Here is a 14,634-nt window from a genome sequence, read left to right on the forward strand (position 1 = left end):
TGTTCCAGTGCTTCACCACCCTCCTAGTGATAACATTTTTCCTCATGTCTAACCTCAACTTCCCTTGCTGCAATGTGAGCCCATTGCTCCTTGTTCTGGCATCTTGCCCCACTGAGAACAGCCCAGCTCCGTCCTCTTTGCAACCCCCCTGCAGGGAGCTGAAGGCTGCTATTAAATCCCCTCTGTCTTCTCTTCTCCAGGCTAAATGAGGCCAGTTCCTTCAGCCTCTCCTCATCAGTCACGTGCCCCAGCACCCTAACCATTCTCATTGCCCTCCTCTGGACTCTTCAATGTGTCCACATCCTTTCTGTGGTGGGGGGCCCAAAACTGGACACAGGACTCCAGATGTAGCCTCCACCAGCTATCAGTCTGACCCCAGCAAGGAGTGGCAGTCTGGGGTCCCCTGAAATGTGGGGCAAGGAGTAGGGGACAGACCCCAGGAGATGAGAGGCAGGGAGGCGAGGGACAGTGTGTATCTCCATACTGGGTGGCAGGGTGAGAGCCTGGTTTTCCTTCAGCCCATTTTTCTGGAAGCTCTTCCCTCTCCACCTCCGCGCGTGCGCTGGGGCGTCCCCATGTGAGCAGCTGCTACCTGGCCCTTAGCAGCAGATGCAGCCAGCTCTGAGCCATTAGCATGAAGGGGAATAGGAGCAGGGAAAGGGCCAGAACAATAAAGCTACCCTTTGCTTTTTCAGAATGAAGGCAACAAGCTCTACAAGGACCTGAAGACTTTCTTAAATGCTGTGAAAGGTAGCAGGCACTGCTTCTCCCTTCCAGAGCTTGCTTTGCAGCTTGGTTGCACGCTGGGCTGCTGGCATGCCAGGTCGCCAGCTCCGAGCTTTGCGAATCAGTCCTTGCAAACTAGGCGACTGAATAAAAATCCAAAGGTCTATATTTTTAAATGACAATTTGACCAGGTTGTTTGGCACTTCTGAAACTTTTTCATGTCACACCCAGGGCAGAATTTAAACCATTTTATTTTCCCGCTGCTGTAAAAGTTAAAACCATACTTTTATATATATAAATAATGTGTGTGTGTGTGTATGTGTATGTGTGTGGGGGTATATATATATATGTGTGTGTGTGTGTGTATATGTGTATGTATATATGTGTGTGTGCATATATATGTATGTGTGTGTGTGTGTGTGTGTGTGTGTGTGTGTGTATGTATATGTATGTGTGTGTATATATATGTGTGTGTATATATTTTCACGTGACTCCAGGAGATAGAGCTTTAGGGCAAGCATCAGAGATGCCAAGACTCCTGTTAACTGGGCAGTGGCTGTCTTAAAGGGACACAGCCTTTTTTAGTAGCCTTCTTTTTCTAATCTCATCCTTCATACCAACTCCTTCCATGCCTTCAGACAACTTACCTCCTCTCTGCAAGCTAAGGATGCCAGGGGAGCCAGCTATATCCTGATCTGGCATCATCACCTCGCTCTCATCCATGGGGCTTGTGTTCAGTTTCCCAGGCGAGACAGGAAAGTACTGCCCCTTGTCATGGTCTGAAGCTCAGAGACCAGCTCAGTGACAGGCGTAAGGTCATGTAAGGAGTCTGTGGCACAACTGAGAATCAAATCCACATGCCTCAAGTCTCAGTTCAGTGCCCAACCTCCTGCACCCCACCAGCCCCCAGCTACCTTCCCTTGCCTCTTTCTGCCCATGGCAGTGGTGGCCTTCGGGTTGTTGGGGCCCCAGGCAAGAAAGTCATTTGGGGTCCCCTAGAGGCTAAATTTTGATGACCTATAAGCAAGTTGGACATTTTCGGTTTCAATTTCACGTTGACCTCTCCATGAAACTGCAGTGAAAGCATCTTAATGTTCTTTGGGGGAATCGGAAAAATAGTCGAGTGTTAAAATGCAAATTGAGCCACTTCCTTGCAAAAACTTCACTCCCCAAAAAGTGTGGGGCCCCAGGCGGTCACACAGTTTGCCCTCCCCTAAGGCCACTACTGCCCACGGGGAGGAGTCATGAGCTTTTCAAAGCCTAGTTATGGGAGCTGGGTCCCTAAATCCCCTCTATTTCAGCCAGGGGGTTCTGCCTCTAAATCCCTGTGGTTAGTTTGGATGGCCTTAATAGAAATGAATTTGTGAAACTCCCTTCTCCCCCTCAACCCGTCTTGCTGGGGTCATCTGATCCCAGCGGTCTTTCCTGCCCAAGTGTCCGATGATCTGTAAGGTCCCTTTCCAGCCCTTCCCAACTATGAAACTAGGAGACCACCCACCTCCAACACCTTTGTCCAAGAGCAATACAGTTTTCCCTGGCCCTCCCACCATATTCCCCTTGTCACAAGGTGCTAAGCCCATGTCTTCAGGGAAGGAAGTATCATTATTCAGCGCGTGGCCTCATGCTCTGTTCTGGGTTGGCTTTTCCAGTGATGCACGAAAGCTCCAAGAAAGTGGCAGAAACCCTGCAAGAAATTTATAGCGTGGACTGGGATGGACACGAGGACTTGAAGGCTATCGCTGAGGTGAGAGGCTTGGGTAAAAGCAACCTGTGAACTGTCCGGTCTTTGTTTGCTGAAGAGCAAGGAATGGATGGCTTGGCGAGGGCGCCAGCCTACAGCTGGAGGGACCCAGGCTCAAAAATTGTTTTGCTGCTTGAGTTTGGTCAAGTCGCTTGGCCTCTCCATTCTCTGTCTGTGAAATGGAGCTAAGAGCACAAGGGTGTGGCATACACATGCTCTCAAAGGACACTGAAGTGCTGGATGTTGTGTCCAAACGGGTCTACAATAGCTAGCAGGGGGGGAATGAAAAGAAACATCTGGTCTGCTCATGACTGTTGCCTGCAGTGGGGCAGGGGCATGGATTATATTAGATACAGTAAGCTGTTTAACATTTTATACGGTGGTGTAGCCCTTGCCCATCACTGCTGGGGAAGGGCCCCTCTGAGCTTGGACTGGATAAATGGGTAGCACCAAGTCAGCTTTAAAGAATCTCAGCTCCGGAGCTCTAGTTTCAGATAAAGGGGAGTTTTTGGCTAAACCCTCCCCTGTTGGTTTGACTCTATGGTTTAACACACACCTTAACCTCTGCCCATCCTGTTGGGGGACCATCCACTGGCAATGAAGCCTACAGCAATCGAGCCTCTGGCTTGAAAGGAGATGCTGAAACACTGGTTGGATTTCTGTGGTCCCCCAAAGCTTTGGGAGTTCAGACCCTCACGTGCCTTTTGGCTCTAAACACCTGGGACTGGGCTCCTCCCAGCTGCCCTCAGTAGTGGGGTAGAGCTGCTTTTTAATATTTGTCCAAGTGGAGGGCAGAGAGGTAAAGTAACTTGACCGTAGTCATGGGGAAGGCTGTGGCAGAGCAGGGTGAACAAAGCTTCCCTGCATCCCAGGTCAGTGCTGTGTCTCCTGGGCTGGCTTTCCCCTTGCCCAAGCCTAGGTGACAAATGGCCAAGGCTCCAACCAAGGCTGAGGCTTGTATATAACGACAGAGGTTTTAAAACACCCCGATGGCTTTCTTCTGATATCCAGAGTAACAACCTCCTGTGGGAAGATTACGAGGAAAAACTTGCCGACCAGGCAGTGAGGCTGATGGAGAATTACCTGGCTCAGTTCAGTGAAATCAAGGTACTGTCCAAGGAAAAACATGCCCCATGTTTCTAAAGAAAAAAAAAAACAGGCCTAGATTGTAGGAGGAGTTGAAGGAGGTGGCCCCCCGGCCAAAGCCCATGGGGTGGGAAGGCCCTGGGGAAGAGATGCGAGCGGTGCTGCATGGCGAATAGTGGGAGAGGAGGATACAGAGGGTGCTGGGAATGTCCTCTAAGCAGTCAGGGCTCAGGACAACAGGGCAGATAGGGGTCCAGCACCCTACGGGAGGGCTGTGCATATAAGCTCTTAGGTGCAGAACAGCAGGAATTAGCTCCCTAGGGAACCAGTGGCTCATCCCTGCTCCCCTCCCAGCCTTCTCACATGTGCCTGGTGTTCAAACAGGAGCGCATTGCCAAGCGGGGGCGGAAGATGGTGGACTATGACAGTGCCAGGCATCACCTGGAGGCACTGCAGAATGCCAAGAAGAAAGATGAAGCCAAGATCGCCAAGGTAAAGACAGCTCAGACCAGGTGCGAGCTAAGAGCGCTCCTGCAGGGCTTAGTTCTTGCCTAGATGCATCTGGATTTGTCCTGGAAGCACTGCCTTGCAGTTGCAAGGCGTTTGACTTGGGTAGAAGAGTCTTTTAATAGCCTGCTAGGACAGACAGATTCTGCCTGATAATTGCAGATGCCCCATGGTCTTGCTCTGACAATACTGGGCACATCTACGCATGCAATTCATGCGACTGAATATACTCGAGCTCAGTTTGAGCCAGAGTAAACTAATCCCAACATGACCATCCATACATGCATTGAGGTGCTGTAATTTACTGCAGTGTAGAAAAGTACCTGTGTCTGACGGGACTAGCCTACGCCGGAGTAAATTAATCTACTGTGCACTAATTGCAGCGCGTGTGTAGATCGCGATGCATTAAATTAGACTCATGTGAAGTAAAGCGCACGTTCAGTTGTGCCCACTGAGGCCCAGATGAATCTCTGGGCCCTTAGGAAGAGTGAAGGAGGTTTGGTGTTGAAATGGATACCTGCCTCTGGGGCTGGCTCTTGCTGCCCAAGCTAGCACCCATCACCTCTAGCACCATGTTGTAGCGCTTAGCTGGGTTTTCTCATGCCTAGCAACTCTCGGCTCCTAGTTTTGTTAATTCCCCCTCCGTGTTGCTATGGTTTGTGGGACTGTGGGGTCCGTCTCTCCTATGCAGGCTGAAGAGGAGTTCAACAAGGCTCAGACTGTGTTTGAGGATCTTAACAAGGAACTTCGAGAAGAGCTGCCTGTTCTCTATGGCAGGTAACATCCAATCCTGGGTGGATAAGCCAGCCACACAACCGCCCCACCGTCACCTTGTGTAATAGGACCGGTGTCCCAGGGGCGGCCAAGATGCCCCGTGGTGGCCCTTCAGCTCCTGCCCTGCTCTGGCTCTAGGCACCCTCCCTTCATTCCTGCCTGCAACACCTCGACGTCCTTAGTAGAGTTTGGAAAGGGAGGCTGTCCCAGATGCTTAGAGCAAGCTCCACGCTGACCTCCTGCCAGCAGGTCCCCGCCGACCCTGCTGGATTTGCTTCAGTCCTTGCACTTAGTTGGCCCTCCAGGTCCATACATGCCCCCAGGACACTTGCTGCCTTATGGGCTAATCACAGCCTCCAACCACCCCGATAGCCATGCCCATGCCTCACAGGTGCTAGCGATTAATCAGTTCAGCTCCCAGTCTCGTGCCATGTTTCACCAGGCCTCTGTGCCCTTGCCAGTCACTGCCCCTGTGGCTGAGGGTCTCTGGCCCTACTCTCTGCTCTCTTAGGCTGTGGGTCCCCAACTGAGGCTCTGCCTATCTCGGCATTGTGTCCTTGACCCTGTCTCTCCCCTTTCTCAGGCTCTGGGTCCCTGACCCTTGTTAGGCTTCTGACCTCCCTCTCTGCCCCTCTTGGGCTATAATGCAGCTTGTGCCCTGCCTCTGGCAGGCACAAGCCTCACCGTACCTTTCTGGCACTACTGGGACCTCCTGACCCCCCGCTACAGTCCCAAACCCGGTGCACCGGTTTAAACTGCAAAACAAAACACAAGCACCCTGGCTGTACCACCAAACCCGTAGCTTACTGGCTGCACACCAAAACCACCTTCCTCCTGAGTCCCTGCTCCCTGCAAAGTCTCCGTTTCTTACTCTCCAGTTCCCATGTGTATCCAGATCTCAGTGAGTAATGCAGCTACAGCCCTCTCCCTACCGAGCCCTTCCCTCTGCAGCTTCCAGAGCCAGGTCCTGGCTTATATTTCTCTCAAGCCCTACACTCTTCCCATCAGGTGGCTTGCCTCCCTCTCATTGTAATGGGCAGCTTGTTGTTGCTACCCTGACTCCTATAGCAGTGGCTCTCTTGCTTCCATAGGCTCTGTCCTATAGACTATCATTGTGCATGTAGCACAGCCATAAGCATTGCACTCTCAGCTTCTAGCCTCTGACCACCCCTTCCTTTGTGGCTAACCTTCATTTGGCGGCCCAAGCAGTGCTTGCCCCTGTTTTTCTTTTTTAAAGCAAGGTGTAACAGGAAGCCTACAGCTCCTTTTACTTTAAGAGGGGAAAAGAAAGAAAAAACCCATTTCTTTGCATAGCAGAGCTCTGCTTGCCGTGGCCAGGGCAGTGGCAGAGAAGGATCAAAGCAGGTCTATAAAATGCTGCAAGGTGTGGGCTTAGTGAAAAGGAAACTGTTGTTCACCAAGTCCCAGATTAGTAGGAGGAGGGGACACTCACTGAAGTTAGGAGACCAGTTTTAGGAAAAAAAATCAAGAAGTCCTTTTTTACACGGTGCATAGCTCACTTGTGGAACTTGTTGCCACAGGAGGTTGTGGAGGCAGAGAGTACGGCCAGGTTCAAAAAGGAACTAGACCAGTAGTTCTCAACCATTTTAAACTTCAGGCACCCTTCGTTAGACTCGTGGTACCTTCGGTTAAACTCAAGGTGCCACTTAGAAAATGCTGGCTTTGTTTTTTGGTCTTTTTTTGACTGTAGAAAAAATAATAGAGCAATTTTTTCTGTTGCAAAGAACTCAGCAGGGCAGAATGGTTTTTTTTTAACACTGCATATTCCTATGTGAAAGCTCAGGTGTGCCAACATGATTCACAAGATAAACCCAAGCAGTATTAATGCTGCATGACACCCTTGAAAGAATCGCAAGGCATCCCACTGTGCTGCAACACCCTGTTGAGAAGCGCTGAACTGGACAAATTCATGGATGATAGATCCATTGGTCGTGTCTACCGATGTCCCTAAAGCAATGCCAAGGGATACCAGGGGAGGGTACTACAAGGGATCACTTTAAAGATACCCTGTTCGCATGCTCACCCTCTAAAGCATCTGCTCCTACCACCATTGGAAATGGGACACTGGGCTGGGCGGACAACTGGTCTGATGTAGTATGGCACTTATGTTCCTGTGGGTACAGAAGGACACAGAAAGATAGCTGAGGAATGACTTCCTCTTCCCTTTTCACTGAAGCGATAAGCTTGTCTGCAGAGCAGTCAAATGCAGGGTCAGCATCTGCAGTGGTGGAAAATACAAATGATCTTTGACCCAGGCAACTGGCTTCAATTCTGAGTCACTTACTGCAGCTGGTGATTAAAAAAAGCAAATTCACTCCACTTAAAAAACCCCAAAACCCAAACGAATAAGAAACACAGAGCCATCCAGTTGTCCTGCCAATGACATTACAGCATCTCTGATCCAACCTGCTGTATTATCTCCCCCTAAGGCGGTATTGAGGTTTACACCTTGTACGCTACTTCTCACTGCTGCTTGTTGGGGGATGGTTGCAGGTAGGAAGAAGAAGGAGCGATCCCATGGGCAAGCCAGTGATTGTCTTGTCTAGGCACACAGCAGTGAGATGATCCCATCCCTCAAGCACAGGCAAGGACATGATCAAGCATCAGTTCTTGCTCACCAATTACCGTATTTATTCAGGTACCGTGCACACCCTTCTTCCTGAAAATTAGCAATAGGAAATTGGGGTGTGCTTCTTAAATAAGGAAACTAATTCTCAACAATTGTGTTAAAAGGAAACATGTTTTTTTCTTCATTCTGCCTTCTCAGAACAAGGTGCGTGTCTTTATTTGGGGAAATGGGGTATGCAAATAAATGTGGTACGTCAGTCTGGAGTGCTGAGTGCAGCTGAAAGTTTGGCACCTGTATTCAGATGGAAGTGTCCCAAAACAGGCACCCCCAAATCAGCCAGCCTCTTCAAAAATGAAGCCTTCACCTCATTATCAGTTATCCCACTTTGAATGGGGATGATGCTGCATTAATTCCCCAACCTTGGGAAAAGCAATCTGGGCTTATGGTAGAGGTGATATGTTTTATTAGGCCAACAAGATTTTTGCAAATCAATGTCTTTAATTGCGAGCTTTCAGGCATAAACACCCTTCATCAGGCATTGGAGAAAAGATTGAAAATGTTCTCTTGGGTAGAAATGAAAGTTCATATTTCACAGGATTTGACAGAGGAGTCAATAGACGGAAAATTCGTCTGGGCAGGCAGGCCTTAGGCTCTCTTGAGAGGTTCTGTAATGATGCAAATTAACTTGAACAAAGGCAGGAGCAGGATCTCAGGTTTCAGGTGGTCATAGTTGCTTCCTCCTTGGGGAAAAAATGAGGATTTCATTTTTAAAAAACGGCCAAAATTTGGTATCTTCCATGTGCCAGGTATCGAGGTTATAGCCGTATTGGTCCTTGGGAAGGGGCTTGGGTTGGAAAGGTTGGATGAATCATGGCCACTAGATGGAAGCAGGGTTTCAGGAACAAGAGGCCACTGTCATCCCCGGTGCCTGGCGGGTTACTTTCAGTTCGGTCCCATTCTGCATTTCTTTATTGCAACAAGCAGCACTACAGGGGTGACTTCAGTGAGGCAAAACTGTCGGCTCCGTGGGCTAGAGAGCAGAAAGCGGCTTTGCCTTCCAGTTCCCACCCTGCCCCACCATTTCCTCGGAGTAGAAGAGGATGTGCCGTTGCTCCTTTTCATTTGCGAGCCGTTGGTTGCCAACAGAACTGGTGCACAGAGCAGCCCAGGGAAAGCTCAGCCCTCAGGCAGCGATGGCTGAGGGCAGTGTGAAAATTCGGTGCCATGTGGATGAAAGCAGCCTGCGCGACAGTGCTGTTTCACAAGAGTTTGGGAGGTTTTGCAACTTGTTTTTCTGCTCAGGGCAGGGATGGAAACAACCCTTTTGAACATTTGTACAAAGCAGGAGCGTGTTGGAATGGCTGCTTCGCTGGCCAGGTCAGGCTGGGTCTCTTTTCTCCCAGATCCCCCTCCCCTGGCCTGGAAAATAACCTTCCTAGGCAAATCTTTGTCAAAACTGATGCCGGGTTTTTTTGCTGAACGTTTTGCTTTCAACAAAATGACACTTTTTTGGACCAAAACCCCCATTTTGTGGGACAGGTTCCAGCTAGCCATGGGATCTGGTTTCTCTGCCTGGCTTTTCCATGTATTTGCTGTATGCAAATCGTTGAATTGCTTTGTGCCTCAGTTTCCCCATCTATAAAATGAAGATGAGATCTTTCTAGGGTCTCACTCTGGTGTCAGTCCTATCACATCCAATGATAGAAAAGGTGGCAGGGCCCTCTGGAGTTCACAACCAGGCCAGCCCTCTGCTCACAGCAGGATCATCCCTATCTAAACCAGTCCAGGCACCTCTTCCTAAAACTACACAGTCAATGCTAGTGTGCAACAAGGCACATTTCCCAAAAGCACCCAAACCCGCCCGAGGTAAAGCAGGGGGATGAGGGCTATCAGCATCCTGCTGCTGCAAAGGTAGTTAAAATGCAATATTAACAAACCTCGCCACCCACTCTCCCAGCTGGAGACAGTTCTAAACTCAGTCTTGAATATGGGGAATTAAACCAGAACGGTGCAACGTGCCACTTATTTCTGCCCACCTGCCAGCTCCATTCACACAATTTGCTTAAATAAAAAAGGGAAGCAGAGTGTGTGAGCTCGTACACTGCTCAGAAAATGTCCTGTTCCTCTAATCATTTGAGGTCATGTGGGTGGTGACTTATATAGAAACCTGCAGAGCTAGGACAGGGCCTCCCCTCCTTCGGAGAGTCCAGATGCCTGGCTTCCAGTCTCAGCTCTGTCGCATACCCATAAATCACTTCACCTCTGTTCGTGTGCCTCAGTTTCACCGTATGAATGACTACAGCCGTACCTAACCATCAGGATCCTGTAGAGACAGTGATTTATATTCCCTACATAAAAGGGACTCTGGCCCTGCAGAAGATTAGCATTGCCATTCATTTTTATGCATTTATTTATTATGAAGGGCCTGATCTGATCACCTATTCTGATGCCCTGAATATAGTACATGCCGTACAATCTTGCCACTCTCTTCTGCATTAAAACCAGGCCTTCTGCTGGAGTAATAACATATCTTTATTAAAAAAAAAAAGACATCCAGTCTTGATTTCAAGTCCTGGAGGCTCCAGCCCATCCCCGCAGAAGCTACGCCAAAGGTTGATTACCCAATCAGCGCTGCAAACTGTTCTCTTAATTTCTTCCACCTTCTGTTCCTTTCGCTGCGTGACACAACTTCAGTTTGTGAGGAGTATTTCTGTTTCCCCCCTTTCAAACAGCCGGATTGCTTGCTACGTGACCATCTTCCAGAACATTTCCAATTTAAGAGACATCTTCTACAAGGAAATGAGCAAGGTGAGACACTGATCCTTTCAAATGCGTGCCTTGTTAAATGCTGCTTTAAAGCTTTATTAAGAGCTGTTCCTTCAAGCAGTAGCAGTAATCTTCTGTCCCTGCCACCTAGAAGATGATCAGGAAGGTTAAAACCCTCCGTATTTGCCCTGGGGATATTGCAGGTGGTTGTGTCCCTTTTCAACATGATGCCAAAAGGACCAGTATAATATTGCTCTGTTTTTGCTGGTAACCCGTGCTGGTAGCATGGCCCAGTGCTGTGAGCATGCTTTTCATAGGTTCATTTACAGACTTTTCAGACTTGAAGAGACTAGTGGGTCATGCCCCAGTGGGACCTCCTGAATAACGCCAGTCCTGGAATTTCTTCCAGTCCCTCTTGCCCTGAGCCCAATATCCCGTGCTAGACTCAAGCCACTCTTCCAGAAAAAGCATTTTGATCATAGCAAGAGGTTGAGAACGCCCTGTCCCATTGGGTCATTTTGGGCAAGGATTCATCAACCTCAATGTTAAAAATACAGGGGATCCCATTGGAACTGAACCTCTAGCCACCGGCGTGGACGATTCATCTCTGGTCCCTGGTTACAGGGAAAGCTGAGCTTAAGGAACCCACCAGAAGCCACTTTCTGCCTAGAGCCCTCCAGATTGTGTGTGTGAAGATGGTGGTTTGGACTGGGGTGGGGGTTGGTGGCCAGAGAGCCTCAAGGAGGGACCACACAGACGCCTGATCTTTGAGAGCAGGAAGAAGAGCCAGCCAGGGAGCACAGGGTCTGATGCTTGCTTCTCTCTCACTGCTTTCAGCTGAACCATGACCTCTACGACGTGATGGGCAAGCTGGAAAAGCAGCACTCCAGCAAGGTCTTCATCATCAAGGGAGTGTCAAGGTAAAGGGCTGTCTAGTTCCCTCGGGAGGGAAGGTCTAGAAGGGCCCAAGGTCTAGCTCTCCGTATTGGATCTCAAGTAAATTTCTCAAAAGTGCCCAAAACGCTTAAGTCCTGTTGGCTTTCAGTGACACCTCAGCTCCTAAGTCCCTTAAGCCCTTTTGGAAAGTGTATCCTAATATTTCAGACCCTGGTGGTCCAAAGTTCCTTCTTTTTTAATTCACCTAAAGAAAATACTGCAAATATCAGAAGGAGAATGACACTGATGATCGCAACTCAAGCTTGGAGCAGCTTGAAGCAACTCAAGCTGATGTTTTCTGGGTTTTCTGGGTCTCCATGCTGAAGTTCTTCAGTGGGGCTCAGTTCGTGAGCAGGGCTGAGCATTTACTCTCTGAAAATCAAGGCCTTTCAATGTCTCTTCAACTTGCTAGTCACTTGTAAGGCCTGGCCTCTCTCACCGAGGCAGGTGCCACTGATCCCCATCCAGCTCCTGGAAATAGAAACCCTGGTGATTGTACCTGCCTTGACAAAGGTGTTTTGACTTCGATGCTATTATCCCTGGAAAGTTTAGAGACATTTAACTAGGTATATTTGCTTCACAGGATTTCAGAAAACCCATTCAAAAACCCAGCCTCCTGAGAGGGCACATTCAGATTTCATCCCATGTAGGTGTGACTGCTCAGTACTGCGTACATATAACCATCTCCATCCATAACCCCCTTCCCCTAGGCCCCGCTGTGCCCAGCCCAGAAAAGTTAAGCTTGTTTTAGTTTCAGTGTACAGAACTGACTGCTTTTGGCTTAAAACAGAGGCACATCATTGAGCTGGAGAGATCTCGGGTTCAGTGCCTGGAAGTGGTCAAGATAATTGTCACATAGCAATCCCTGATGTATAGTGTTCAAGCAGATGAAAAGAAATATGCATCTTGCTGACCTACTGTTGGTTTCCTTGGGACATGCTCTTGTTCAGGGAAGGGGGTGCTAGATGATGCTGTATCCAGGTGGGAAGTGCAAGGTCTCCAAATCTGTGGCAGCTCCGTGTCTCCCCTAGAAAAAGCAAATCCAATCACTGTCTCTCCCTCTTCGCAGTAACAGGCGCTCGCTCGTCATCTCCTCTCCCGTGAGCCCTCCTGTTTCATTCATGTCCCTGGGAAACACTGTAGATGGGATCCCAAAGACTCCTCTTGGTGGTTTATCAGGCAACAAGAGAGAATCCATGTCCTCTGTGGGCAGTGAAGTCCAGGCTGAGATGCCTTTATCTCCTCCTGCCGAGTTATCACGTAGCAAGAGAGAATCCACATCAGCAGCAGAGGTGGAATCTGTGTCCTCTAGCGGCAGCGAGGTCCAGGCTGAGATACACCAGGACACAGCAGAAAACGGAGGTAACGAGAAAGAGTCCACACTGGCAGCAGACGTGGAGGCCGCGTCCTCTAGCGGCAGCGAGGTCCAGGCTGAGATACACCAGGACACAGCAGAAAACGGAGGTAACGAGAAAGAGTCCACACTGGCAGCAGACGTGGAGGCCGCGTCCTCTAGCGGCAGCGAGGTCCAGGCTGAGATACACCAGGACACAGCAGAAAACGGAGGTAACGAGAAAGAGTCCACGCTGGCAGCAGACGTGGAGGCCGTGTCCTCTAGCGGCAGTGAGGTTCAGGCTGAGATACACCATGACACGGCAGAAGACGGAGGTAACGAGAAAGAGTCCACGCTGGCAGCAGACGTGGAGGCCGTGTCCTCTAGCAGCAGCAAGGTCCAGGCTGAGATACCTCTGTCTCCTCCCACTGTACCATCGTGTAAGCAGAGGGAATCCACATCAGCAGAAGAGGTGGAGGCCGTGTCCTCCAGCAGCAGCAGCGAGGTCCAGGCTGAGATACCTCCATCTCCTCCCGCTGTACCACCACGTAACCAGAGGGAGTCAGCATCAGCAACAGAGGTGGAGGCCGTGTCCTCCAGCAGCAGCAGCGAGGTCCAGGCTGAGATACCTCCGTCTCCTCCCGCTGTACCACCGCGTAACCAGAGGGAATCCACATCAGCAGCAGAGCTGGAGTTCACGTCTTCTGGTGCCAGCAAAACCCAAGATGAAAACCAATCACACAAAGCCACCAGAGCTCCAGAAAGGCTGCTCCAGGGAGTTGAAGACCTTGCAGCAGCCATGGTTGCCACCATCTTATCCGAAGCTGTAGCTGAGGCTGTGGGGAAAGCTGAAAAGCTGCCTCCCGCTGACGTAGCCCCAGCTCTTGAAAGCCCCGAGTCCAGCACTTGTGAGTTGGAAGGGATAGGTGAATGCTTAGCCCTCCAAGACAGCAATGAAACCTCATCTCCTCAAGACCCCTCGGCCTCTGAACTGAGAAAAGAGGCTGGGCATTTGGAAGATGCCCAACACCAAGTGACCAACAAGGCGTTGGGTCAGCCAGTGAATCAGACAGCCTGCGGCGAGGGCTCGGTTTGCCTTGAAAATGCCGTGAATGCTCCCAGCGAAGATACTCCACCTCCCAGCACCAGTGACTCCCATCTGCTGAAAGCAGAGGGACCCGCTGATGGCAGCCAGCCTTGGCAGATGCCAGACATCAAGCGGGAGGCTTGTCCATCCAGCAGGGAGGCTGAGGTTTGCAGCAGCAGTGAGGGGACAGATGAAGAACTCAATGTTTCCTCACAGGTAAGTGGAACTCAGGCAAGAGGCTATCATGGCTTGCTAGCAGGGGCTGTGGCACAAGGATTTGGCTGTCGAGGGTGGGAGTGAAGGGAAATCCACTGCACTACTATCCAGTCTACTTCAGTGTGGTGTTAATGGACAGGTGCACTGAGAATCATAGACAATGAGGGTGGGAAGGGACCTCAGGAGGTCACATCTAGCACAAAGCAGGACCAGCCCCAACTACATCATCCCAGCCAAGGTTTTGTCTACTTGGGTCTTAAATACCTCCAAGGATGGAGATGCCACCACCTCTCTGGGGAACCTGTTCCAGTGCTTCACCACCCTCCAAATGAAGGAGTTTTTCCTAACATCCGACCTAAATTTCCCTTGCTGCCCATTGCATTGCTCCTTGCCACTGAGAACAGCCCCGCTCCATGCTCTCTGGAACCGCCCTGCGGGGAGTTCAAACCTGCCATCAAATCCCCCCCCAGTCTTCTCTTTAAGACGAGGGGATGTAGAGCCAAGTCCCAGGGGTTTCTCCAGCTTCTGAGATGCATCTTCCCTGCTCAGCCAGCTGAGGAAAATGAACAGCGCCCAGCAACGAGGAACCAGCCGCTCCGTGAAGTGCGCTCCCTGCTACACTGCTTTCCTGGGGCAAATGGGAAAAATATTTGCTAAATGAGGCTGATTTCCTCTGCCTTTGTCTAAACCCTGTTATGTTTGGCCAGACATGTAAGGTGTGGCAGGAAAACCCCGTTGTCCAAACAAACAGCAGGGCCATCCTTTGTCACTGCTGCAGATGAGAGCCTGGCACTTCCCGGCTTAATTGTCCATGGGGCCTCCAGGGCTTTTGCTGCTATATCACTGGGGCTTCTTACACATGCACACCTATC

The 14,634-nt window shown here is 50.1% G+C and overlaps 1 protein-coding gene across 1 annotated transcript in view; it reads left to right on the forward strand.

Annotated features, from left to right (window-relative positions):
* Positions 1-14,634, forward strand: part of BIN2 (bridging integrator 2) — a 31,993-nt gene that overhangs the window by 9,079 nt on the left and 8,280 nt on the right. The window contains exons 3-11 of the mRNA XM_019511504.1: positions 696-750; positions 2,376-2,470; positions 3,479-3,574; positions 3,938-4,045; positions 4,752-4,837; positions 10,157-10,232; positions 11,028-11,110; positions 12,196-12,448; positions 12,551-13,762. Of these exons, the coding sequence (XP_019367049.1) occupies positions 696-750; positions 2,376-2,470; positions 3,479-3,574; positions 3,938-4,045; positions 4,752-4,837; positions 10,157-10,232; positions 11,028-11,110; positions 12,196-12,448; positions 12,551-13,762 (2,064 nt within the window). The remainder of the gene's footprint in view (positions 1-695; positions 751-2,375; positions 2,471-3,478; positions 3,575-3,937; positions 4,046-4,751; positions 4,838-10,156; positions 10,233-11,027; positions 11,111-12,195; positions 12,449-12,550; positions 13,763-14,634) is intronic.

The sequence above is a fragment of the Gavialis gangeticus genome, unplaced genomic scaffold (assembly GCF_001723915.1).
Source record: "Gavialis gangeticus isolate Ggan-Ray unplaced genomic scaffold, GavGan_comp1, whole genome shotgun sequence".
Taxonomy (NCBI): Eukaryota; Metazoa; Chordata; order Crocodylia; family Gavialidae; genus Gavialis; species Gavialis gangeticus.